This window comes from Branchiostoma floridae, chromosome 10, assembly GCF_000003815.2.
Source record: "Branchiostoma floridae strain S238N-H82 chromosome 10, Bfl_VNyyK, whole genome shotgun sequence".
NCBI lineage: Eukaryota > Metazoa > Chordata > Leptocardii > Amphioxiformes > Branchiostomatidae > Branchiostoma > Branchiostoma floridae.
Window position 1 is genome coordinate 4,139,028 of NC_049988.1, and position 26,086 is coordinate 4,165,113.

Sequence of the window (26,086 nt, forward strand, 5' to 3'; positions counted from 1 at the left end):
TAAAGCACTGATAACACTGTGGAAAAATATGCTGCCTTAATGAATTAAGCTTTAGACTCATTAGACTCAATAGACTTTTACTCATTTGTTCCTTTATTCATGACGAAAAAGGTTAAGTTCTTCCCACACGAAATGGTGCATTGGGCAGTGCCCATTTCTGTTTCTCTAGCCCTGGCCACACAGCTTTTTCAAATCACTACAGCATGGGGCTAGCACACTGTTAGTGGTCTGTGTGTTCATCTGCAATACTTCTTTTTAATGCAGACTGCTAAGCAGAGAAAGAATCCTGTTCCATTTTTAAAGTCTTTGGTACTGTATGACTAAGTCAGGGATAAAACTAATGACAGGTACTGACTGCAAGGTGACCACTGTACCCACTTGGCCATTGCATCGTCACTCATACTTAACCCATGCTAACTATGTGAAGTAGGTACCTGGTGTGTTGGTAGTGATCCTGACAGGGGTGGTTGCCGGGAGGGGTGTTGTTGTGGTAGCAATGGTAGTTGTTGTGGTTGCCATGGTAGCTGTTGTGGTTACCGCGGGTGCTGAACACTGGCAGCAGATGTCCTCACGATCAATCAGCACCTTCCCTTCCTGGAGCATAGAAGATCAGGAAAACCTTTACAGGGTTACCAAAAAGATATTCTATACTATGGATCCATATCACTGTGCTATCTTTTTGAAAACAAAGCTGATGAATACTGTGATAGGACAGAAGTGTTCCCCATTACTTTTTCTGTAAAACAAATGCAAATTAACAGTTTGATAAAATCAATAGTGACTTATTATTGGAAATGTTTTAAAAATGTAAATTTCATTTGAATATTAAGCTATTTAGTTATAAGCTATCTGTATCAGTATGACCACTATAATTGCTATTTGGTATAACACAACTACAAGTACACAAGAACAAAAAGTAACTGATAAAAATTAAATGTTGTATGGTTCAAGTGGAAAGAAAGTAAAAGTGGTAACAATTAAGTTTACCTCAGTAAATAACACTCTTCCACTGGTTGTGACAGAGAGATGATATGCATAGTACATTATTTACAGGCTCATTGTACCAGGAAAAATCTTCTGACTCTTTTAGATAATCACAATGAACAGTGGACCATGACTTAATGTCCTGTCCTAAAGCCCCGTTTACAATTCATGCGGACGCCGGCCGAATTTGTAGATCGGTCAGAGCTCGCCGAAAATCAACATCGCCCGAGCATCGGCTTTACTTTTTATCAATAATCTGCACCGTCACAAATTGGACGGGGCTCGGTGTTTCCCTCCGGAAAGTTCAGTCATTGTCTTTCCTGCTTTTTTGGTGCACAACTGACATCACACGGAGGTTTAAATCCCAACGGACGAGCTGTTAAAAGTCGCCCGAAGCCCGCGTAATCGCCCAAACGCCGGTCATACTCCGGCCGAAAATGCCCATTTGGAGCTCGCAGACAAGTCGGCCGAGCGGAATTATTGATTTGTAAACGGGGCTTAAGGACTACGACCATCTCCAGTAACATGCATGTCAGGTGAGCCACACAGCTATTCAGACTCACAGTTTCTAAGTCCAGAAGCAGAGCCACTAACCAACTGTGCATGCTATTAAAGCAGAGTGAAAGGGTTATAGGTCAAAGTGTGAGCAGCATACTCACAGCTTCGCAGTCCTGTGGTGTCAGGTTGCACTTGTGCTCACACTTTTCAAGGTACGCACCGTCCTCATACACACACTCACACTGCTCACACTGTCCTCGCAGCCATACATCTCCGACCTGGGGAAACACACAAAAGTAAATCATTGACATGGAAAATTACTTATTAGTATAAGAAAAATCAATCATAGTATTAACTTTTCAGTACAATTGTTGTTTTCAATACAACTAAAAATCCAGCAATCTTTCAATACAGTCTTGGACATTCTTACACTTATATGAACACTTTATACAAGCAAGTCATGTACAAACGTATGAAATTAACATTTATTCAAATTGAATGCAGATTCCGTACAGAATCCAACACAATGAGTTTGGAAGTGACTGATTAAGGATAGGTCCCTAGTCATGAAAAGAAGGGAAAGAGTGGTAAAAAGGGTACATTCCACACTCCTGCAAGAAACTCTACATGCAAACACTACAGGCAAGCAGCTGCACCAGCAACTTACCTGGTACTCCTTACCAAGGTAGGTACAGCCAGCGCACAGGTCAAGCTTTAAGCAAGGATAAAGCATAATGCAGAGATGAAGATATAGGTTACTATTCAAGCAAAAGAACTATTTGGTGCATCTTACAGATAAACCAAGTGTGGTGTACCTAAGGGTAGCTGCCTTGGTCCTCTACTGTTTTGCATTATTACTAAAGGAGATTCTTAACACAAAGAAACAAGCCATATAATTTATTCTATGAAGCTTTTAACGCACTATCTTATTTTTGTTCAAGTTGGTGAATACTTTGACTATTTTTATAGGTATGATTTGCGTCTACATATTAGCAAGGATTAATAGAACAAAACTTTATGATACTGCAGAGAGCTTGTGCTGACAATGTGAACAAGTTGGAGGCAGTACTATTTGCTTTGAGACTATAGCTACAAGACATGTGATTTTACACGGACTTGCCTATCAACGATAGATACAATGTACATGTTATAACTTCTCGTCACATGCATTATCAAAATTAATTTCAAATCCATTAGAGGGCAAAGTCGTTGCAAAGTAGCAGGAAATAAAAGTTTTCAATGATGTATCTTACTCACCCTGTACTCCTTGCCATTGTACTTGCATGTCTCACAAACTTCTGGGATCTTCAGGCACATCATGGTGAACCAGAAGTCCTCATCTACCACGGTCCCTGCCGGGCAGGGGCAGTCCCAGCATGCATCATAGTCATCCCAGGACACCTCGAAAGGAGGTGTCATGGGGTCATAGAACTCCTGATCCTCACAGGTGATTGGCTTCACACATGACTCTGGGCAGGCTATGATTAAAAGTGTAAAAAAAATACAGTACTGTGTAAATGATTTGCTACAATTTGGGCCCTGGCAGTTGAATGTAACAACAAGGTAAGCACACCCAAAGGGTTCTTGGTAAAATACTAAACGAGAATAAAACAGGTTGCTACCTGCAAATTTAAGAGCAAATGGAAGAGTTTGCCATCAGAGAAAAATCATCAAATAATTCTTTTGTGTATACATCTTGCAATACGCTTGTAAACTACTGTCACTCACCTGGAGCAGTTGGAGAAACAGTAGCTGAAAAATGCAGGAAAAAAATCAACATAATTTCAGTTAAAATTAGTGAGAAAGAGTCTGCCTTTGCAATTAATTTGTCAAATAAAAAACATTTAACTTGAAAAGCATGTTATACCGCCATGAATTCATTTAAAATAATAAGGATTCTTACTTCTTGGCTTCTGTGTTGAAGCAGGTGTCTCAGGTGCAGCTGTTGTTTCAGGTGCAGCTGTTGTTTCAGGTGCAGGTGTTGTAACAGTTGTTGGCTGCTCCACACACTCACAGCACACACCTGGCCTGTTGTCCAGCACCTTCCCAAGCTGTAATTGGATTTTGATAATATTTTTTCTACTGTATTCTTATGACTTAATCAAAAGTACAGAATCTAAAGATAACAGTTGGTCCACATGTGGAGGAATTACAGAAGGTGTGTCTTTCTAAAAGTGGATTCTGTGATGAAGAGACATCTTGAATTTTAGAAACTGATGCAAAATGGTGAATCTTGCAATTGAGTGATCATAGTTTCACCCAAAATCAAAGATTGAAGTATTGTTTTGCTGTTTGTGCTTTTTTTTACTCACCTCCTGGCAGTCTTCTTGAGTCAGTTGACAGACGTTGCCGTGGCACAGTTCAGTCAGCGTGTCCGGGTCACACGCACACTGCTCACAGCTGCCCTTCCAGTACACCTCCCCAGGCTGGTACTGACGACCGTTGTACTCACAGTAGCACCTGTCACTGGGCTCCTTCAGACACAGGGCAGTTCCCCACAGGGTGTCCTTCACTGTGCCTGGAGAGGGATAGATGGCAGGATACCATGTCTGCATTCTATCATAAATTATGCAAATAGGTTGCAAATTTACATAATTTTGCATCAGTGATTTACATCTTTGACTATCTTCTAAAGGTCACACCTGCCTAATTAACCCCAAAGGAAATATGACACTTATGCATTGATGTACAAGGAAATTGATGTAAATGCTCAATACAAATGAAACAAGATAGTTTCTTGAGTGTCTTAATTGTAGACATAATCAATATTCCAAGGTTCTGATTAACATAATATGTATCTATTGATCTCTTCCTGTTACTCTATCATGGTGAATTTGACTAGAAAATTGAAAATATAATTATTATTGTAAAAAAAAAAGCATACAAACAGACTGACTTAAAACAATGCCTCCTTGTGAATCAGTAGCCCCTTCGATTGACCCTATTACCTGGACATTCGAATTCTGTTGTGTTTGATTGATGACTAGTTTTACCACCTCCAAACTGTACTTCCTGTCACTACAGCAAGACTGACCTTTTTAGTGACATCATCTTCCCATTCATTTCTTGCCAATCTAATGACAGTGCTGTATTCAAATAGCTTCAAGAAATAACATACAGATACACTGAAAACAATGATAACAGTTGAACAGAAAACATTGTGATAGGAGAACTGACCTGTAGGACAGGCACAGGCACCACAGTCAGCAGGCACATCTCCTTCAAAACTGTCCTTGGACCAGTCTGCACAAGTCATCTGGTGGGTGCAGGCCTCTCCACACACTGGCAATAAATGAAAGACAGCCTTAGGCATGTTTTGCAGACAATATACATAGAGTCTTTTCCAACCTTGTACAAAACAGTGCACAAAGCTGGTCCAGGAAACTTTGTGTCTAACTCAGCAATTGTAAACTACTGTAACTTGATTTATTTTTTGATGGACTTAATTTTGCTGTGAAATGAGATAGAATGTTTTCATGGTGTCACAAATGAAGAACTCAAAATAAAACTCACAAATATTCTAAGATTTACAGTAACATAACAGTTTAACCATTCAAACCGTACTGAACATGATCTCTAATTTTCCTTGATGAATCACCAACATTTTTGGTCTCAAATCAAAACAGTGGCTTTGCACCTATCATATATAATAGTTGGTAGTGAATTACATGTACCCTTCACGTATTACTCAGACAATAAACAAGCTGTAAAGGACTAAGCTTGGGCAACTAAAACAACAGTGATAAAAGTAGTGCTTTTTAGTATAATTTTACCTGGCCTAACTGTTGGAGTCACTACAACAGTAGTTGTCTCCTCAGGTGCTGCAGTGGTTACAGGCTGTTCTGTGGTAGGTGGTGCTGCAGTACTGCAGTATTCCTCAGGGTGGCGCTGCACACACCTCCAGTTGGTCCTGTCCCAGGTGTTCTCGTTACAGAGGCAGTACCGCGTGCATTCAGGCAGCCCAAGGCAGTGGTCAGTGTTACCCGCACAGTCAGCAATGCACAGGCAAGATGAGGAGCAACCTAAGTGGGAAAATATGCCCATCATTCATGTAACTAAAATGATATTTTTTGATACTTCCATCACTGCAAGTATTGCTTTTTGTTGAACGAATGGTTTGTGACAGTTTTTTGAGATTACTTGAAATTCAACTTTACAAAATCTTTAGCAGAGACTGTTACTCACGTCTTACTGGCCTGGTGGTCATCTCAGAAGGCTTCCCTGTGGTGTAGGTTTCTGAAGGCTTGCCAGTGGTCATCTCAGATGGCTTGCCTGTGGTGTAGCTTTCTGAAGGCTTGCCAGTGGTCATCTCAGATGGCTTGCCTGTGGTGTAGACTCCTGAAGGCTCACCTGTAGTGTGGACTCCTGAAGGTTTACCAGTGGTGAAGACTCCTGAAGGCTCACCTGTAGTGTAGACTCCTGAAGGCTCACCTGTGGTGAAGACTCCTGAAGGCTCACCTGTAGTGTAGACTCCTGAAGGCTCACCTGTAGTGTAGACTCCTGAAGGCTTGCCTGTGGTGTAGGTTTCTGAAGGCTCGCCTGTGGTCATTTCAGATGGCTTGCCTGTGGTGTAGGTTTCTGAAGGCTTGCCTGTGGTCATCTCAGATGGCTTGCCTGTGGTAAGCCCCTCCGATGTTGTAGTCTCCCCACCACACTCACAGAACACCCTGACCTTGTAGTTGTAGCAGAAAGGCAGGAATCCACGCTGCTTGGAGTTCTCACAAACCAGACCCTGGTGGATGTCACAGGTCACATCCTGGCCAGTCCTGGTGTAGTCCATCTCCAAACCACTGTCGACACGGCAGTCAATGTCTAATGAAAATGGAAAAAATAGTAAGGCTTGTCATTGATATGCTGTCTTAAACTATTTTGCAACTTATTTCATTTTGAAAATAAGATACAGAACACAATACATTATCAAAGCCTATCTAACTTATGAAATATGCACAGTATATATTTATCACTTCAGTTACTTTTAAGCTATGACATAATTATCTTATAAGAAGAGATTTACTTACTTGTGATCATCTCAGGCCCACAGAAGTCATATTTCTTCCTCAAGTTCTCAAATGTCTCATAATCTCCACCAGAGACGACATCAGGATAGAAGGAGTTCATCCATTCTGTCCACTTGCCCTCACAGGGGTAGGGAGCTGTAGGCTCTGTCCCTGGTGCTGAAGGTTCAGTAGTTGATGAGGCTGGCTTTCCTGTGGTGTAGACCTCTGAAGGCTTGCCTGTGGTCATCTCAGAAGGCTTGCCTGTGGTGTAGACTCCTGAAGGCTCACCTGTGGTGTAGACTCCTGAAGTCTCACCTGTGGTCAACTCAGAAGGCTCGCCTGTGGTGAAGACTCCTGAAGGCTCACCAGTAGTGTAGACTCCTGAAGGCTTGCCTGTGGTGTAGACTTCTGACGGCTCACCTGTGGTGTAGACTCCTGAAGGCTCACCTGTGGTGTAGAATCCTGAAGGCTCACCTGTGGTGTAGACTCCTGAAGGCTCACCTGTAGTGTAGACTCCTGAAGGCTCACCTGTGGTGTAGACTCCTGAAGGCTCACCTGTGGTGTAGACCCCTGAAGGCTTGACTGTGGTGTACACCCCTGAAGGCTTGCCTGTGGTGTAGACTTCTGAAGGCTTGCCTGTGGTGTATGTTCTTGGAGGTTCTTAAAAGCAAAATAAAGAAATACAATTTACTTACAGAGAATCTTTACAGCAGAAATAATGATAAATGTTTTGATATTTCATTGGCATTTTTCTTATTACTGTATATAAGAAATCTGCAAAAGAGAACTGAAAAGTACATGTACTAAGACTTTAAAACATTGTAAGAAAGAATATAGTTTTTCAGCAACAGAATGTACAAATGTTAACTACTTACCTGTTCCACAACCTTCCTCATCCCGACCATTGGCACATTGAACCTTGCCATCACAGAGCATAGCAGGAAGGGGCAGGCACTGTCCATCACCACAGTCAAACACCTGGCATGGGGGTCTTGTGGTGGTCACTGCTGGCTTTTCTGTGGTGTAGACTTCTGTATGCTTGCCTGTGGTCATCTCGGAAGGCTTGCCTGTGGTGAACTCTGATGGCTTGTCAGTGGTGTATGTTTCTGAAGGCTTGCCAGTGGTCAACTCAGAGAGCTTTCCTGTGGTGTAGGTTTCTGAAGGCTTGCCAGTGGTCAACTCAGAGAGCTTTCCTGTGGTGTAGGTTTCTGAAGGCTTGCCAGTGGTCAACTCAGAGAGCTTTCCTGTGGTGTGGGTTTCTGAAGGCTTGCAAGTGGTCATCTCAGAGAGCTTGCCAGTGGTGTAGGTTTCTGAAGGCTTGCCAGTGGTCACCTCAGAGGGCTTGCCTGTGGTGTAGGTTTCTGAAGGCTTTCCTGTAGTGTATGTTTCCAAAGGCTTGCCTGTGGTGTAGACTCCAGAAGGCTCACCTGTAGTGTAGACTCCAGAAGGCTCACCTGTGGTGTAGACTCCAGAAGGCTCACCTGTGGTGTAGACTCCTGAAGGCTTTCCTGTAGTGTGTGTCTCCGAAGGCTTGCCTGTGGTGTAGACTCCGGATGGCTCACCTGTGGTGTAGGTTTCTGAAGGTTTGCCTGTGGTGTAGACTCCTGAAGGCTCACCTGTAGTGTAAACTCCTGAAGGCTTGCCTGTGGTGTAGGTTTCTGAAGGCTTACTTGTTGTGTAGGTTTCTGAAGGCTCGCCTGTGGTCATTTCAGATGGCTTGCCTGTGGTGTAGGTTTCTGAAGGCTTGCCTGTGATCATCTCAGATGGCTTGCCAGTGGTAAGCCCCTCTGATGTCGTGGTCTCGCCACTACACTCACAGAACACTCTGACCTTGTAGTTGTAGCAGAAAGGAAGGAATCCACGCTGCTTAGAGTTCTCACAAACCAGACCCTGGTGGATGTCACAGGTCACATCCTGGCCAGTCCTGGTGTAGTCCATCTCCAAACCACTGTCCACACGGCACTGAATATCTATAGAAAGGGGAATTAAATCAAGATAAGCTTTATTTTGCTTTTAATGGGAATTGTCGTTTTGATCGATCTATTTCCTCTTGAAAATATGATACAGAAAACAACTAATGCTCTAATCCTGCAAAATCTATAGAAAAGGGATTGGAAGATTAAACAATACTTCAAGAGGTCAAAATTAGATTAATTGATTATCAGAGTCTACATCCAGAATACCTATGTTACTGTATTTTACTTTCTTATAAACTATGTGCAGTCCATTGTTATTTCAAAATGATGTTACAATAAAAACGTTACAAGCTATAAAAAGGAATATTTCATACAAGGAAAATTTAATGGACTTACTTGTGATCATTTCAGGCCCACAGAAGTCATATTTCTTCCTCAAGTTGTTGAATGTTTCATAATCTCCACCAGAGACGACATCAGGATAGAAAGAGTTCATCCATTCTGTCCACTCGCCCTCACAGGGGTAGGGAGCTGTAGGCTCTGTCCCTGGTGCTGAAGATTCAGAAGTTGAAGATGCTGGCTTTCCTGTGGTGTAGACGTCTGAAGGCTTGCCTGTGGTCATCTCAGAAGGCTTGCCTGTGGTGTAGACTCCTGAAGGCTCACCTGTAGTGTAGGTTTCTGATGGCCTTCCTGTAGTGTAGACTCCTGAAGGCTTGCCTGTGGTGTAGACTCCTGAAGGCTCACCTGTAGTGTAGACTTCTGAAGGCTCACCTGTGGTGAAGACTCCTGAAGGCTTGCCTGTAGTGTAGACTCCTGAAGGCTCACCTGTGGTGTAGACCCCAGAAGGCTTGCCTGTGGTGTAGACTTCTGAAGGCTTGTCTGTTGTGTGCACTTCTGGTTTTGCAGTTGTAGATGTGGTGCACATTTCTTCAGTGGGCTGCCTAGCACACCTTCCATTGCTCAACCTGATGTCCTCTGCCCTCTGGCAGGTGCAGTGAGTACTGCAGGCTGACATGTCCAGACAAGTGCCAAATCCACCATCGCAGGCCAGCATGCAGTTACAGGCAGATGGGCACACTAGGGAAAATGATAGTCAGATCTTCTGATACTTTAAAGACAATTGGGTACAGCAAAGGGCATTGTACATTCAAGGGCATTGTATATTCAAAGGCATTGTGCAAATGTTCAATGTTAGGCCTTAGGGGTGGGTACAGAAAATTCAGGTACAGGTATGGCACAGGTCAAAAGGACTGGAACTAATTCTCTGTAAAAACTTGTAAATGAATAGTATTAAAAACAATGGTCAATTTCTCTACAAAGGAATCTGTTTGGTGGAGTATCAAACTTCTACTGGCATCTTAAATTTCTATCTGAGCAACACTACTTCAATGTACATTGTTAAAAAAAACTGGATGCTATATAACAACAAGATATTTCCTTATATAAGAATATGTAAAGTATTTATTTTTTCTTCATCTCAACAAAACAAGCAACAGTTCAAACCATTCAAAATGGATATTTCTAGATTACCATTATGCAAAATGCCAAAGCATTTTGCTCTCAATCATAAGTATGACACTATTTGAGACGGTTTTTGTCCAGAACCTGAAGAGAAAACTACAGGAAGAATATCTACAAAAAATGATTTTTCTATAATGGGGAAAGTAACGTTATATATCATGTAATCTACAGCCCAATACAAGACTTACATGGCAACATTTCCTTGGTTGTTTTAACATTTGAAGCAGTAGTTGTCACAGATGGACCAGTTGTGGTCTCCAGAGGGTTGGATGTTTCATACGGACCAGCCGTGGTTGGTGCATATGGACAGTTCTCTTCGTCCTGTCCATCGGAACAGTCCATGTTACCATCACACTTCCAGCTGGCAGGGTAGCACATCCCGTCACAGGACAGCTTACCAGTGCCACAGGTTGGGGTGGTTGTGGCACCTGTGAAATGAAAAAAAATCAGGCACACAAATTTTTAACAATGAACTACAAAATGATCAGAAACTGGAAGCAACCTTGCAAAGGGAAAAAAAAATTATTTAGAATATGTACAAAAAAGGTAAGGATTCAGGACTTGATATGAAATGAACAGTGCAAATATGCTTTTATTTTGGCAAAGTACATGGTATAGAGTTTGATAAATTCATTCAGCTGACAAAACTAATTCTTAGCATTTTTGGCACTTTTAAGAAATTGTGGTTGTCACTTGTACATAAAATCAAGTTAAGATGACTGTAGTACATTGTGAGAAACCCAATGCATTTTCATTTTGTGCTGGAACGTTTTAGATTTGTTCTATGTCAACCAGCACACATCATGATCATAGTAGTATTACATGATTGTACACTACTTCAGCATTTATTCATTACAAATAATTTGTTTTCCATACCTCATTAGTAATGGCGTAACACACCAGGTTTGTACTGAACAGCACAAGCTGCATATCCGGACAGATATATTTGATCCACTCACACCAGGACAGATCCCCACTTTTTTTCAATAAGTGTGGTGAATTCTTTTTTGAACTCAGCACCTCTGGGCTTTGAGCCAAACATCCTACCATTTTGCTTGATGTTGCCACAACTTACTTCCTCTGTACATGTGTGGGGATAAAAGGAATTTATTTACAGAAATATCTAGAAGATCTAACCTGGTCTGGCTGTGGTGCCCTCCGATGGCCTGTGTGTAGAGAATGTTTCTGGTGTTGTCTCTGACAGAGTGCCTGTACTGTGAGGCATCCTGACCTCTCCTGTTGTTGGCTGTGGGGTCTCTGTTGTGGTGTGGACACCCTCTGTGATGACAACTAATAACAAGAAAGATTGTTGTTGTTGTTGTAGTAGTAGTAATACTTTACTTAGTGCTGTTACTGTAGTGCATATTTCTAAATGGAAGATTTGCCAGCTCATCCCCTTTTAGCTTGCTTGAGGCACCTTCCAGAACATATGGGACCGCCTTTATAGTTCCTTCCTAAAGACATTGCAGCCCCCACCAAAATGTCCTGACCAGGGACTCAAACTGGGGCCTACCAGCTACCAACTCATTGAAACCAGGAGCTTAACTGTGAGAGTCGATAACAGTTGTGAAACCGGGACATCTCTAACAAGACTATACACTAACAATTTGAAACAATGACAATACTGCAGAGCTCTTTCAGAATTATGGCAGCATTGCGGTTGGCCATTGACTAACTTGTAGATTCTAAACATTCCTGTTCATTATCCCTTGCAAGTCCCAATATTCTACATACGTCGTATATTTCCTCATTTGACTAAAGTAGTAATGAGCATCTTGCTTTGGTAAGGGATGTCTTCTATTCTTTATGGCAGTTTGCGAGTTACGTGAACAAACAAAACTAAAGCAGTAGGTCAAACATTTCAATGTCTCAGTAAAGGCCCCTTCACACGAGAGCAAGAATGAGCAAGAATGCTGGCAGAATGAAACTTATTTTCTGTTCCTGGGAATTCTGGCGGCATTCTATTCTTACAGCATTCTATTCCTGGGAATTCTGGCGGCATTTTGGCTCCTTCCTTCTTGTGTGAAGGAGATATAAGGTCGATTTGGAATTCCCACCCGAATGCCCCTGAATGTGGCACAAATTTTGCAAATACTTAATTCTGGCTTGTTCTGCTTGATTCCTGCTAATTCGGTTTCAGTGTGAAAGCCCTATAAGCATTTCATATTGCATCACATCTCATTTATAGTTTCATTTCTCCCATTCTGCTCCATTTTTACCGAAAAAATCTGACCACCAAGGCCTAAGCTACATAAAGCATGCGGCTCACCAGGGTTTTCAGTAGTGTATGTCTGTGCAGTTGTCCCCTGTGGTTCAGTGTGGTACGACCCTGATGTGATGGCGATGTAGGTGGTGGGTGCCACAGTGGGCAGGCTGGTCACTGGGACCAGGGATGTAGTGGTGGCCAGGGCAACTGGAGAAAAAAAATGTTTCAATTTTCATTCTATTTACATTACAAACCCATTAGCAAAACTGAAGAGAACACCTAATATAAAGTATCCAGAACTTTGCACATTAATTCTAGAAAATGTATTTTTGGTGCTGTTGCTGTAAATGCAATATTTGACAAAAATCCTTACCACATGTTGGGCAGCACTTGCCAGGCTCCTGAGTCACCATGTAGCCCTGTAGTGGGGAACATGAGTTACATTCAAGAACATTATGTGACTTCTAGTTCTTTTCTTCAGTGTTCTCTACCCACATTATAACAGTAATAAGGCCATGTTGAACCCCAAAACTGATGCCAGTGGCCAATAAAAGAAAGTTTCATAACAAAGAAAGGTGCCGTCATTATGAGATCTAAATCTATTATAAGTGGTCAGGAAGGTTGTTCAAATGACTGAACACACATAACAGAACAATTATGGATGCTTTCCTATTATTCTTTTTCTTTTCTTTGACTTTAGGACCAACTTTGACCCAAGTAGCCATTTTCCTTATCTTTCCTTTATGGCATATATTTTCTTCATTTGCAGCTGCTTTCTACAATTTACAGAAAGTCAAAAACTTTTTATTCGTGGGGATGCCATCCAGATAACCACCTAGTGTGCAACAATATGCAAAAACATGTACAGTAACTATGCAACATCTTGATACTGTTACAGTACAACATCTAACAATTGTACAGCAGTTCAGTTTAGTTAAGTTCATCTTCTACATACAGCACCTGGCTACTACCATTGCAATATATCTCTTAGTAACTAACTGCCAAACAGAAACAAGGTGCTGACCTCAGGGCACGGTACAGTAGGACAGATGAGCCGGTCACACTCGACCCTCCCCTCCTCCATACACTGGCAGCTCTCACATGCAGTACGGGCCCACACATCTCCAACCTGGTGGTACACTTCAGCTGGGTCCTCACATACTGGACCTATACAGATCATAGTAATGTAATAAGATCTATTTCAAAACGTCAATGAATGTTTCAAATCCAGGTACATGTAATAAGATACGCCAAAATCTGTTACTGAAGCACTGCAGCTCTCACAAGGTCAATAGAAATTTTAGCACAGTTGTTGGGCTATTGTATAATCATGTATGTCTTGTTTCCTACTTCAATGTAGCCTGTGTTCATTTTGGGCATACTTAATGGTTTCAGTGTTTGGTTGCTAGTGGTAGAAATATTGAATGTTCCTCTGGTACATGGTTTTATCAAGTTGGTTATTCGATCAAACATATTTTCTTTATGTACAAAGCCTTATATACAAACAGCCCAAATATCATTCTAGGTCCATTTGAAAAACTGTCCTCACTACACAGGGCTATTTCAAGCTTAGAATTTTCGTCTATTCAAATCATCAGTTGGTGGGGTTAATGAAGTTGGTACATGTGTCTCTTTCTCTTTGACAGTCCAATCTCAAGAGGCAATCTGTGCACTTCTGGAGGGTTGGCTAGTGATGTGGCTTCTAATGTGACTTTTCTTTGGTACAGAGAATGCAAAACATTATGAAATTTTACAAATTCTAACTCTAAACACTGCTTTATGAATTCTTGCTGAATATTCGTTGTTCCTATTCATCCGAGGAAGAAAAGAGGATTACGAAGTTATTTGCCCTACCTGCAGGTTTGCACTTGCAGCAGACACCATCATCTGGTTTGGCGTTGACCATCTCGTATCCTTCCTCACACTGTGTGATGGGGCAGTACTCTCCACAACTGGGCCTGTTGTCATCCATACACTTACACATGGTGCATTCATCAGGCAGCCAGATCTCACCAGGCTAGAGTAAGGAGAATATACAACATGTTAGTTATACTGTGTGATGGGGCAGTACTCTCCACAACTGGGCCTGTTGTCATCCATACACTTACACATGGTGCACTCATCAGGCAGCCAGATCTCACCAGGCTAGAGTAAGGAGAATATAGTTACTGTACAAACATGTCACTATAGGTATACTGTGTGATGGGGCATTACTCTCCACAACTGGGCCTGTTGTCATCCATACACTTACACATGGTGCACTCATCAGGCAGCCAGATCTCACCAGGCTAGAGTAAGGAGAATATAGTACACACATGTTAGAGAATATAACACATGTTAGTCACACTGTGTGATGATACAGTGATCCCTGTTATCATCCATATACTTACACATGGTACATCAATCAGGCAGCCAGATCTCACCAGGCTAGAGTAAGGAGAATATAGTACAAACATGTGAGACACACTGTGTGATGGGATAGTGTTCCAAACTGTTACTGTTGTCATCCAATAAATACACTTGCATGCATATATGATACACATGTCTGACAGCCTAGGGAAGGACTTGTGTGTCAAAATTCCTAACTTCTGACTATGTTCGAACACCTCTATGTCAAGATAGGAACATAGGGGTGTCATTGTATCATGACATCAAGCTATGGGAAGGAGAATCCACAAAATCTATAATGCTTTTATAGCCTTTGCACTTATTTCATCTGATAGTTAATAATAATTGATGAATGTTAACAATACTTTAGTGTAAATCAATTTGCCTTTTTTGCTTAATTGCAATATCAGGCATGGATTTTTTGAAATTCTCGTCAACCAGTACTTAATAACTCACAATTGTTAAGAAATAATATCTTATTAATAACAAAAATAGCTCAATTTTGTTAGGATCTGTCATCAATTCAAGGATAGATAATAGATAACAAATTGCTACAAAATTTGAAGTCAGAGGCCCTGCAGAACTTAAACATTAATTCACCACCAAAAGAGATATCTAAAAGTAATACTTACAGCATAAGATTTCCCTTCGTATTCACATGTACACTGTGAGGGTTCCACACACTCCAGACCATTGAACACCATGTCATCAGGACAGGCACAGCCAGGCTGGCAGGTGTCCATCTCACAGGTGGCTGTCAGGTTGGTACAGGTGCGATGGCAGGCACAGATGGACTGGTACTCCATACCGTTTGTACAGGTGCCTGGAAAAACAAACATTCAAATAAAGACCCCCTTTAGTCATTTTCCATACCAATTCAACATATACCATAGGAGGAAACAAACTTAACTTGCAAATAGCATCTTTCACTTTGCTGGAAGCACCTGTCTAAATGATCATTGAAAAGAAGGATACTAGTCACAGTCATATACATGTACAATGAATACAACTTCATTGCGCACTCATAGTCTTCTAGTTTGCATGAGTAATAAGTCCTAGACCACTGCTTAGAAGAAATCTCATCCTGAGGAATGTAACCCTTTTAAGATAAGAAAAGGAGTTAGAATAGGTAGAAATTGGTCAGTCTTGACAAGGGAGTCAGTTAACTTACATGTGCACATCATCAAATAGTCCAATAAACTTACCTAACATTATGATGATAATGGGTCAGTTTATGAAAAGTTATAGGGCTATTGAGACAGCTGAATGACTGCTGTAAAATATTTAAAACCTATAATCTGAAACCATCATCACTGTTCATTTTGTTGCACTTAATTTGGGCATGTGAAACTCATCATCATAATGTTAAACACGTCTAAGCAAAGATGGGTTCCATAAAAGGTAATCTTACTTGGGAAGCATCCACAGCATTTCCCTGGCACATTCTCAAACACCTCCCCCTCCTTGCAGTCGTCTGGAGTGATGTTACAGTCCATGTCACACTCGATACCACCCTTAGTACAGGCACAGGTGGTGCACTCATCCTTGGCAAAGGTGGCACCAAACTGGGGCAGAGAATTGTGTTGTTAGATTAAATCATAAATGCTACTCAAAGCTTGCCTGGGTACAATTTTGATAATAGTTTGTTCTGACATTTAGCACACACTATATACCGAAATTTTGGACAAGGGCGCTGATAAATGAGCAAATTAAGGAATGACTCCAAGCGCTCAGTTGGGGCAACACTAGTCTCTACCAGACTCCGGATCGGTGGAAAAATCGTAGAAATGTAACAAATCAGAGGAGTAAGCCGGCCAGAGGAATATAACCGGCCAGGGAACAGCACGCAACCTGGAATCGCGTGCTGTTCCCTGGCCGGTTATATTCCTCTCTATTTGTTCCATTTCTACGATTTTCCAGCGATTCGGAGTCTGGTAGAGACTAAGGCAACACCCGGAAAGTTCTCCGTCTGCTTGCAGAAGGGCTCGTTGTCATCAAATGAGTGCTCTAGAGCCCATTCCTTATTTTGCTCATTAGCTTCGATAACTCATCCCCATACAGATCTCAAGACAGGTAGCAGAAGTGATAATAGGAGCAAACTAGTACCCTGAGATGTAAATCAAATTCACAAAAAAATGACTGTTTTTGACTGTGTAAAGGAATGACCACAATAACTAAAAAATTCAATCAATCTTGATACAAACAGGTAGTAGAATACAAAAAATAGAGTTAACCTCAGTATTACAATTGCGATGATGAAAATGGTCTATCTGAATAGTTATACAAATATTATACGAAAAGATATCATGAGGTCTGCAAGCTTTCTTATAAGACACTTATCAAACATGAAAAGACAAGATTTTATCATATCATCATCATCAGTCACTGTGTTCTGCATTTCATCATATCCCTAGAAAGAAAACGGAGAGCTATTGATCAAAATTTGTTTGATAAACTTCATGGTCACCTTGTAGAATGTCTCATGTGGTGGATAGTAGCAGGGACAGTCGATGGCTCTGATGCACTCTCCATTGTTGAGTACCATCCCCTCCACACAGTCACACCCAGGTTCACACGTACAGGTGTGGTTCTCCTTAGCCAGGTCCTTACAACTGGTGTGGCAGGCACAATCCTTATACTCCTGGTTGGTGCCACAAACAACTGTAGAAAAAAAACCCCAGAAAACTATTGATACACAAACATTTAGTTGTCATCTGCAATTCGCTTCGACTAATAACAATCATCAAAAGTTGTGGTGAAGTACAAATGTACTGTAAGTTGCAAAATGGTTGTGGTGATTATATGTCAAAGTGATGTTCAGGGTGACCACACATTGCCAATGCATATAACACCCCAAACATATGGATGCCTGTCATTTTGTTACAGTAACTATGGTCACTTTAATCAAAAACTTGCAACACATTGACTACAAATATCTCCTTTCCTGCTTCTAAAACTAAGCCTGAAACAACTTAAATCAATTTTACTATATTGGTACAATGATATTAAATTGCATATTTCGGATGTCACTCTACGTCAATCAGTCCCATAACTAGTAGTATCTAGTTGGACAATAGACTATATCTACCTACCTACCTAGTCCCTTGACCTCCAGGTCGTTGACTACATGTATAGCAACATTGACAAGCGTTTGCATGTTATTTGCTGAAACACCTGTATCAGCCATCAAGAAAATCAAGTTATCCCACCTGGTGTTGTAAGAGGCAGTCCAGTAGTTGGGGTAGGAGAGCCTGTGGTGTAGCTGCTCACTGTGGCCTCTGTACTTGTGACAAACACTGTAGAGAAAATCAATGAAAAATACCAATATGAAAAGAGGCTGTATGGATTTTTAAAACAATCTACCTCAGTCATGAACTGTGATGAGGGGGGATACAAGATTAGTCAAGTTTAGGACTGCTTTCCTTGCACTGTAGCGCCACCTAGCAGAACCAGTCAGTATTGTACTGAGACACAAGGACTGCTGACAAAGTTGTGCATACTAATATTTGGAAACAGTGTCTAAGCAAATTGTAAATAAGGTCTATTTGCCTATAAAATTGAGCTGCAGTCAACTGCTTGATTATAAAGTAATTTTTTTAAATATATTATATATATATATACCCTGTATATATATCAAAAATAAAAACTGCTGCATAGAAATAATGTTTTGAGGCCTATATTTCAGCTCACCAGATATGGTTCAAATCATGCATGTAACACCAGGCCCCAAATATGCAGAGCTTCAACCTGTCATTCTAATTTTTTCATTATCAAAAAGCACTACATATTGTAGCTATATTGTAGTGGAAACAAACCTGTTGTTTCCACAGGGACTGTGTATGTTGGTTCTGTTGTAGTCTGTGGGTAACACTCTTCTTCTGCAGGCATGGTGGCACAGCGCTCATTAAACCTGTAGATAAGATAGTTTTGGATTTGAATCTAATCCTACTGCAATGGTTAGATTTTATTAAACATGATTCACATGCCATGGTACTGTTACTTGCAAGCTTCAATTTGAAATAGCTTCCCTTGGAGCATGTTTCACCCCGGTTTGGAGACAAGTACAGTTCTTTCTCAATGATTCTAACCAGGACAATTTCTCTAAAAGGAAGGTTAGTAACTAATGTTAAATTTTGCCTATCACACAACCGGTAAACCATCTTAAGTACCTACATATCAATTTTGTATGTTATGACAAGCTGTAAAAGACCAGACTGACAAGTTTAATCCTCTTACACAGGGATGGACCCCCAATCTTTTCAATAAGTGTGGTTGGTTCTTAATAATGCTTAAGGTGTGGCTCTCAAATGCAGGACCTCTGGCTTTACATGCAGCATTAGAGGCCCATGAAAGACATCTGTTATCTAAGACAACCCTACGTACCTGTCATACTCCCCAGCACAGTAACAGCTGCGGTCACACCCCTCCATGACATCACAGTCTCCATCATCCTCACATCCCAGGGTGCAGTAGCACTTGTCTGGGCAGGGGCCTGGCAGAAACAACATCAGAATGACTGAATGAACTTTATTGCTCCTTTAGAGCTACAAAATATTATTGACAGCAGTATATGAGTCACAAAATAGCATAATAGTCATGTATGGATAGATGTGTCTGAAAAACTATGATACCATCTAGATTTATCTGACAAAACTATTGATATGCATACTTTTGTCTTCTAATATGATGGTAGGGTTCTTGGAAAAGCATTGGGAATACCTGTCAAGCAAGTATTTTAATCAAATCTAGAAGAAATCAGATATACATTTTATATCTATTGCTGGGACTCCCACTAATAGGAAGCCTGTACAAATGTAAATTTTCTTATCTCGTCTTCTGCTGTTTTTCTAGTGAAACATGATTTTAGGATGATATCATGGTATAACAGAGTTCTACAAACTATCTGTACACAGAATTGAATATCAGTTGTGTATAGAAATTAAGTATGTTTTAAGTGATTGTACCATGTCCTATTGTTACACTTGTTGGTGGGTAAAAGAATTTTCCCTTGAGTTATCTCTATTAATGAGTGGGTATGTAGAATGTAAAAATACTTAAGACTTACTTCGTGTTGTACTTGGAAGAGCTGTTGTAGACACAAACGGCACCTTTGTGCTCAGTGTAGCGGCAGTGGTGGCAGAAGATGGAGCTCGAGTTGTTCCTGGTGCCATTGTTGCTTCCCCACCACACTCACAGAACACCCTGACCTTGTAGTTGTAGCAGAAAGGCAGGAATCCACGCTGCTTGGAGTTCTCACAAACCAGACCCTGGTGGATGTCACAGGTCACATCCTGGCCAGTCCTGGTGTAGTCCATCTCCAAACCACTGTCAACACGGCACTGAATGTCTGCAAAAAATAAAAAAAAGTTGCATGATTTAGATAATGCTGGTTCCAGTGTCTAGTTTTAATTGTCTTGTAGCTCAAATCTTATTACAAAAGAGCTTCACTCAGTGTACTCATAATTGTTGACTGCATATATATCATTCTAAGGGAAAGATCAAACGAATGTGAAAGAGTATTCCAAATTAAAGAACTTACTTGTGATCATTTCAGGCCCGCAGAAGTCATATTTCTTCCTCAGGTTCTCAAATGTCTCATAATCTCCACCAGACATGACATCAGGATAGAAGGAGTTCATCCATTCTGTCCACTCGCCCTCACAAGGGTAGGGAGCTGTAGGCTCTGTCCCTGGTGCTGAAGGTTCAGTAGTGGTTGCTCCAGGCTTTCCAGTTGTCAGTTCTGTAATTGGTGCCTTACTTGTGTAAACTGTAAAAACACATTATGATTCAGCATTAGACAAAGTGAGATGCAAGTATTTAAGATTATACTTAGATCATCCGTGGTATATCTATTAGAACTATGGATCAAAATAACCAATCACAATATAGTTCCAGCATTAGAAAATATGTTTCAGAGGTATGAATAAAAACGTTAAGAAATTTGTCATTGCTTCTAAATGTACAAAATAAAAACACATGCAGCTTGACAGTGCCTAAATTTTAGTAAGCTTGTTTATTCTTAGTATATAATAATAAATAGTAAGCTTATTTGTTTTTTCAACCTTCATTTAAGCTTGAAAATGGATCTCTTTGAGCTGTTTTTTAGACAATAAAAATGTCATTCATGCACAAAAACAGTAGGTCACTTGTGCAGTGTCAGCAAAAATGTTATCTGTAGCATTCTAATGCATAAAACCCTTCAAAGGTAAGGCAGCAAGAAAAAGACAATCAAGTACACTTTCATGACCCTTTTGTTTCCACATACAAAAATAGCAGCACTGACAATGTACTGTTATGTATAGATTATAAGTTTTAAAAGCATACCCAGACACAAACACACACAAACAATAATAAGTCCACTTTGTTGGGGAAAAGTAACAACTCAAGGCCATACATTCACCTTGACAGTTCTCCTCATCCCTGCCATTAGCACACTCCCTGATGCCGTTACATCTCTTCTCCATCCTGAGACAGTAGCCGTCTCCACAGTCCACACCCAGGCACTGGGTGGTCACGGGGCGGCTGGTCACTGTGTACACTGTGGACTTGGTGGTGGTGCCAGGGAGGGCTGTTCAAGGAACATTGTAAGGAGAGTCAGTAAGGATTTAGGCAATGTTAAGGCAATGTGGCGTTGTGTGAGGCGTAATTGGTAGAGCTTGGAATCTAGAGGTCCCGAGTTCGCTACTTGTTGTACCCAACGTTGTGCCCTAGGCAAAAGTACTTAACAGGATCTTCCTCACTTCACCCAGGTGTAAAAATGGGTATCTGACTTCAGTCGGGGAGGTAAAAGAAAATATTTCCTTTAACTTCTGTCTGAACTGCGTAAATGGCACTGTTAATATAAGTTACTAACTTGAGTGCAGTGCCACATTGTCCTTGTCTGTCCAAAACTAAATTAAAAAAAGGCAATTGTCTATTTTCATAGTCTAAACACCAGCATTGTGTGGTGGTGGCAGTGACTGTTAGACTGTGTCCTATCCACGGGTTGGCCCTAAAAGAAGCTAGGTACTCATTTTAACCAGAGTGAAGTGAGGAAAGTCATGTTAAGTGCCTTGCCCAAGGGCACAACATTGGAGCACATCCGCGGTTTCGAACCCGTAACCTGTGATCTGAGTCAAACACCTTGCACCACACAATGCCACATAGATGAAGCAACATTTAGGAGTCAACATGTGTTATGTCTGTTGAAAACTGACAGAAGCTGTCTGTTTACCCTTTGTGGTGTAGACATGTGATGCTCCAGTTGTTCTCTCAATGACAGACACTGTGGTCTTCCCTCCCATGTAGGGTGTGGTCTCCACTAATGAAGAAGGAGTGGTCTCTTTAGGTTGTGTGGCTTCTGTTTTCTCTGCATTGTGTCCAGCAGTGGTCAGTTCCAGTGTAGATTTGGTGGTCTCCACAGATGCAGATGGTGTGGTTTCCACAGATGCAGATGGTGTGGTCTCCACAGATGAAGATGGTGTGGTCTCCACAGATGCAGATGGTGTGGTCTCCACAGATGCAGATGGTGTGGTCTCCACATATGCAGATGGTGTGGTCTCTACAAATGAAGATGGTGTGGTCTCCACAGATGAAGATGTTGTGGTGGTCTCCACAGATGCAGATGGAGTGGTCTTTGCAGAGCTGATGCTGGTAGTCTCCTTTGGTACATAGTAAGTGGTGTGAGCAGAGCTGGTGCCTGTTGTAGTCTCCTTTAGATTGTAAGGAGTGGTCTTTGCCATCAGGATGGTTGTTTCTTCTGACACAGTGTGAGTTGTCTCAGCAATAGGTAAGGCAGTTGTGGCTGTACCTGAGTAAATAGTGGATATTTGATTGCAAATAAAATCTGTATTAAATGAGGATCTACATGCTTTTCTCTGCGAGACTCATTTGAATTCACCATTAACTGTAGCTCCTGTAGTCTTATTCAAAGTCAAGCATTGCAGGCTTACTCTAGCTATTTGTGTAAAAATTTAAATAGCATATCACGTATTATCCTGAACTCATCTGTAAGCTAGGGTTACTTTTGAACTCTTTATATTGCATAGTGAATAGCAGATTGTTGAAAACTTACAACAGACCATCACAGATGACCTATTCGTAATAATTTGTAAGCCACAACTTACTGCAGTGGACAACTAAAGAAATCGTTACCGATTTTATGCGGACCTCAAAACTACTTAAACTAATAGTTACTTACCAATGTTCAATTAGGCAGCTTCAAAGCTAAAGACATTTAAAACACTCAGTTCATGCCTTTGAATGATAACAGCATTTTGTAAGTATAAGTAGCCAGTGAAGAGAAAGCACTCACCTCGTGGACATCCCCTAAACTCGACCCTGAGACTGATGCCGCTGTGCCAGGCTGTGGGCAGCAGACGGACAGTCTTCACCAGAACTGCTCTGGGCAGGTAGTTCTCTACTACACTGCTGTCATCTGTGTTAGCCTCAAACAACTGGAGAAGAGTTCAAAATAGCAAATGACAATCATCAATTTTTGTCATTAAGCATATTCTAAAATTGCAATCAATTAGAACTTTAAGCTGAGTTCTGAATCTATCATAAACAATTAGAATTTTATCACTATAGGCAACTTGTTATTCTCATCCTTCTGTCTCGAGAGACAACAGAGTAGGCTAGTAGTACAAAAGTATCAGACAGTTTCGATACATTAATTTGATTGGTTTCATCTGGCTGTATAAAGAGACATACTACAAAAGTAGCCAGAGGCCACAAATTAAAGCCAAGGCATGAAAAATTGACAAGAAACAATATAACATTGTTACAATTCTCAGTGAATGCGTTTACAGATTGTTTTTTTACGTACTTTGCTTGCTAATACTTATTAAAAAAGTGCACAATTAGCATTTAATGCTTTGCTTTGGGTTTTAATCATAGTCCTCTATACAGCGATGTATGTAATAGCAAGTTCTTTTTAGTTTCATAGACCCCCTTAGGATCCCTTTTAGCAAAAAATGACTGTCACAAATCTTACCATAACTTCTCCATCTTCATCATAGACATAATCCCATATCAGCCCATCCTCGGTGTACAGGACCTTGTACTCTGTCACATACTTGTCTCTGTTCTTTCCACTGCCCTGGGTCAGCACACTGGTGATCTGAACAGCTTCATCAAACTTCACCTGGAATTAGTAAAGAAGGGATAAGGTTGAAGAGAGTATGTATTGGGGATCCTAAAAACGCCTTGTGTTGAATTCTTGCTGTCTGCCAACAACTTTGTAGAAAAGTACCTGGTCATGAACAGGTATTTAGCTAGGATTTTTTATAGGGGGTCCAAACTTCTTGATCAGTCACGGTGAGTGATATATAGGCACCACTATTGTAGGGGGTGACCAGGGACATCCACCTTGCATGGTACAGAGTCATAAAGAATATCTTGTCAGAGAGGTCAAAGTAGAAGACTGTGACCTCAAATGACCTAGTGGAATCCATGGTCCATCAGAATTTCATGCTTGTCAGAGGATCTGCTCCCCAGTGTAAGGGCGTCTAGTGCTTTCAATTTCTTGTTCTTTTAAGAAAAGCGTGTTCAAATGACGCCATGATGCATGCTTGGCTTAAAGCCTGACTATGAATCCAGAGGGGAATAACAGTTAGATCATTGCTGGTTGATTATTCCAACACCCAGCACTGTTAAACTGACCATGTTAAACTGTCCATCTGTAACACCCCTGCAAAGTTGCCAGTAGGTGGTTTTTGATGGGCTGTCTGTAAAGGTGCCAGACTGAGTATTTTCATTACTGAAGCAGTACGTAACTGCTAGCGGTATCACAATGAACACTCCATTTTCTCGCTATTGTGAAATCAAATCACTGAGAAATTAAATACATTTACAGCACTCGTGACCATTAGTAATTTGACAAACCTCTATCCATTCTTGGGTAGTGTCTTCAAGAGGCTCCCAGGCTTCGTCGTCATCTGACAGATACCGTCCGGTGACCAGGCGTGCATTCTTGGTAGGACGATCCTCCTTCTCGGAAGAAGCGCGGATGTTCTTGTCTGGGACGGAGCGGTCTTCCAGCCCCATCTTTATATCACACACACCTGGCATCAGATATTTTCAATGTTTATTGTGTTCACTTAATTGACTTTCCCTTGTGCAAATCTCTCTATAAATGTCAGAAAAGACATTGCAAGCTGGTACAAAACCTGATTTGTACCTTAAAAGGCAGTCAGCACTTTTTAAGTTCAACTCATGTCACTTAAAATTAATAGATTGAATTGAAATTTAGGATTAATAAATGGGAGACCTCCCCAGAACATCATGACATCCTGATTGAGTCTCTGTGAATGTTGGTATCTCTGCTGGTAAAGCTGATGTTTCTGCCAAATCACAATCTGTACCCTAACACATTTCAGTCTAAACTAAAGCCAACAATCAACCAAGTTTGAAAAATCAGCAAGGTTTCTGTGATAACTGTGTCTCAATTAAAATAATGCTCCCATTGTTTCAGTCATTCTTCAAGGAAGTAATGCTAGTTCACTTTTATTCGGTGAGTAACCTTTATTCGTTGTACGTAAAATCGGAGCATTGACAGGTATCAAGTCAACAGACGAGTGTTTCAGACTAGAATGCTATGAAAATATTGCAATTTGAAACCAATGTTCGACGATTACATTATCTCTAAGCATCTCATTTTTGTAAACAACAGATATAGGTTGCCATGTGAATAAAGGTGAATCAGTGTTACATGGATTAAAAGCTCACTAGTGTACAAAAATAGCTTAAATGTTTTTCAGTCATATAGTAGTGAATGCTTTTGCCAAATGCCGCATGTACATGACATAATCAGCTAGTACATGCACTCTGCACTGTGATACTTTTTGGGTATTATTTTAAAGTAAAGCCACTCACCCTGAGTTGACAGTGCAGCAGTAGTAGGGAACCTGGTGGTGTAGGTTGTAACAATGACCTCTGTTGTTTCCTGTGGTACTGCAGCAGTGGTGCCTGATGGGACAGACTTGGTTGTCTCCTCTGTATGGGGAACAACAGTTGTCTGCTCTGGAAGGACTGGCTTTGTTGTCTCCTCAAAGACGGAATATGGTGTTGTCTCCTCTTCTAAATAAAGGCACAAACAGAATCTTTTACATTGGTTCTGATTACAGTTTTTCAATGGCACCCAGCACTAAGTATCCAGTTTGTGATAATGTAAAGAACATCAACATCAGGATATCCCCATAACTATTAAATATGAAGCATAACAACATCAAATCACTCAAACCATAGTTAACTGGTATGCTCTGTCCCTGGTGCTGAAGCTTCAGTAGTAATTGAGCCAGTCTTTCTTTTTATGGTTATTTCAGGAACTTATCACTGAAATATCTTGCATCTTGTGAACACAATTTTCTATATACATAGACAGCTGAAAAAAATAAACTTGGAAATGATCATACAAGAATCCTCACCATAAGGACATCCCCTGAACTCTGCCCTCAAAGCGATGCCGTTGTTCCAGTTGGTGGGCAGCAGTCGAACCTTCTGTACCTTCACTGCTTCTGGCAGGTGGTTCTCTACAATTCCTCCATCGTTGAAATTGGCACCAAAGATCTACAGAAACGACAAAATATATAGTTAGC

General features: G+C 40.9%; 1 protein-coding gene across 1 annotated transcript in view; it reads right to left on the minus strand.

Moving 5' to 3' along the window:
* LOC118424273 (mucin-5AC-like) overlaps positions 1–26,086 on the minus strand; it is a 56,072-nt gene that overhangs the window by 14,547 nt on the left and 15,439 nt on the right. The window contains exons 22-55 of the mRNA XM_035832817.1: positions 25,916–26,057; positions 25,365–25,568; positions 24,375–24,553; positions 23,485–23,634; positions 22,804–22,945; positions 21,724–22,299; positions 20,911–21,078; positions 20,050–20,277; positions 19,576–19,857; positions 18,894–19,002; positions 18,326–18,420; positions 17,720–17,806; positions 16,978–17,171; positions 15,922–16,075; positions 15,143–15,333; positions 13,977–14,139; positions 13,147–13,289; positions 12,496–12,541; positions 12,186–12,329; positions 11,054–11,206; positions 10,105–10,344; positions 8,792–9,472; positions 7,355–8,449; positions 6,501–7,139; positions 5,668–6,294; positions 5,256–5,504; positions 4,660–4,764; positions 3,795–4,000; positions 3,386–3,533; positions 3,211–3,234; positions 2,740–2,960; positions 2,150–2,194; positions 1,644–1,760; positions 435–594 (exon numbers count right to left, since the gene is read on the minus strand). Coding sequence (XP_035688710.1) covers positions 435–594; positions 1,644–1,760; positions 2,150–2,194; positions 2,740–2,960; positions 3,211–3,234; positions 3,386–3,533; positions 3,795–4,000; positions 4,660–4,764; positions 5,256–5,504; positions 5,668–6,294; positions 6,501–7,139; positions 7,355–8,449; positions 8,792–9,472; positions 10,105–10,344; positions 11,054–11,206; positions 12,186–12,329; positions 12,496–12,541; positions 13,147–13,289; positions 13,977–14,139; positions 15,143–15,333; positions 15,922–16,075; positions 16,978–17,171; positions 17,720–17,806; positions 18,326–18,420; positions 18,894–19,002; positions 19,576–19,857; positions 20,050–20,277; positions 20,911–21,078; positions 21,724–22,299; positions 22,804–22,945; positions 23,485–23,634; positions 24,375–24,553; positions 25,365–25,568; positions 25,916–26,057 — 8,107 coding nt within the window. The remainder of the gene's footprint in view (positions 1–434; positions 595–1,643; positions 1,761–2,149; positions 2,195–2,739; positions 2,961–3,210; positions 3,235–3,385; positions 3,534–3,794; positions 4,001–4,659; positions 4,765–5,255; positions 5,505–5,667; positions 6,295–6,500; positions 7,140–7,354; positions 8,450–8,791; positions 9,473–10,104; positions 10,345–11,053; positions 11,207–12,185; positions 12,330–12,495; positions 12,542–13,146; positions 13,290–13,976; positions 14,140–15,142; positions 15,334–15,921; positions 16,076–16,977; positions 17,172–17,719; positions 17,807–18,325; positions 18,421–18,893; positions 19,003–19,575; positions 19,858–20,049; positions 20,278–20,910; positions 21,079–21,723; positions 22,300–22,803; positions 22,946–23,484; positions 23,635–24,374; positions 24,554–25,364; positions 25,569–25,915; positions 26,058–26,086) is intronic.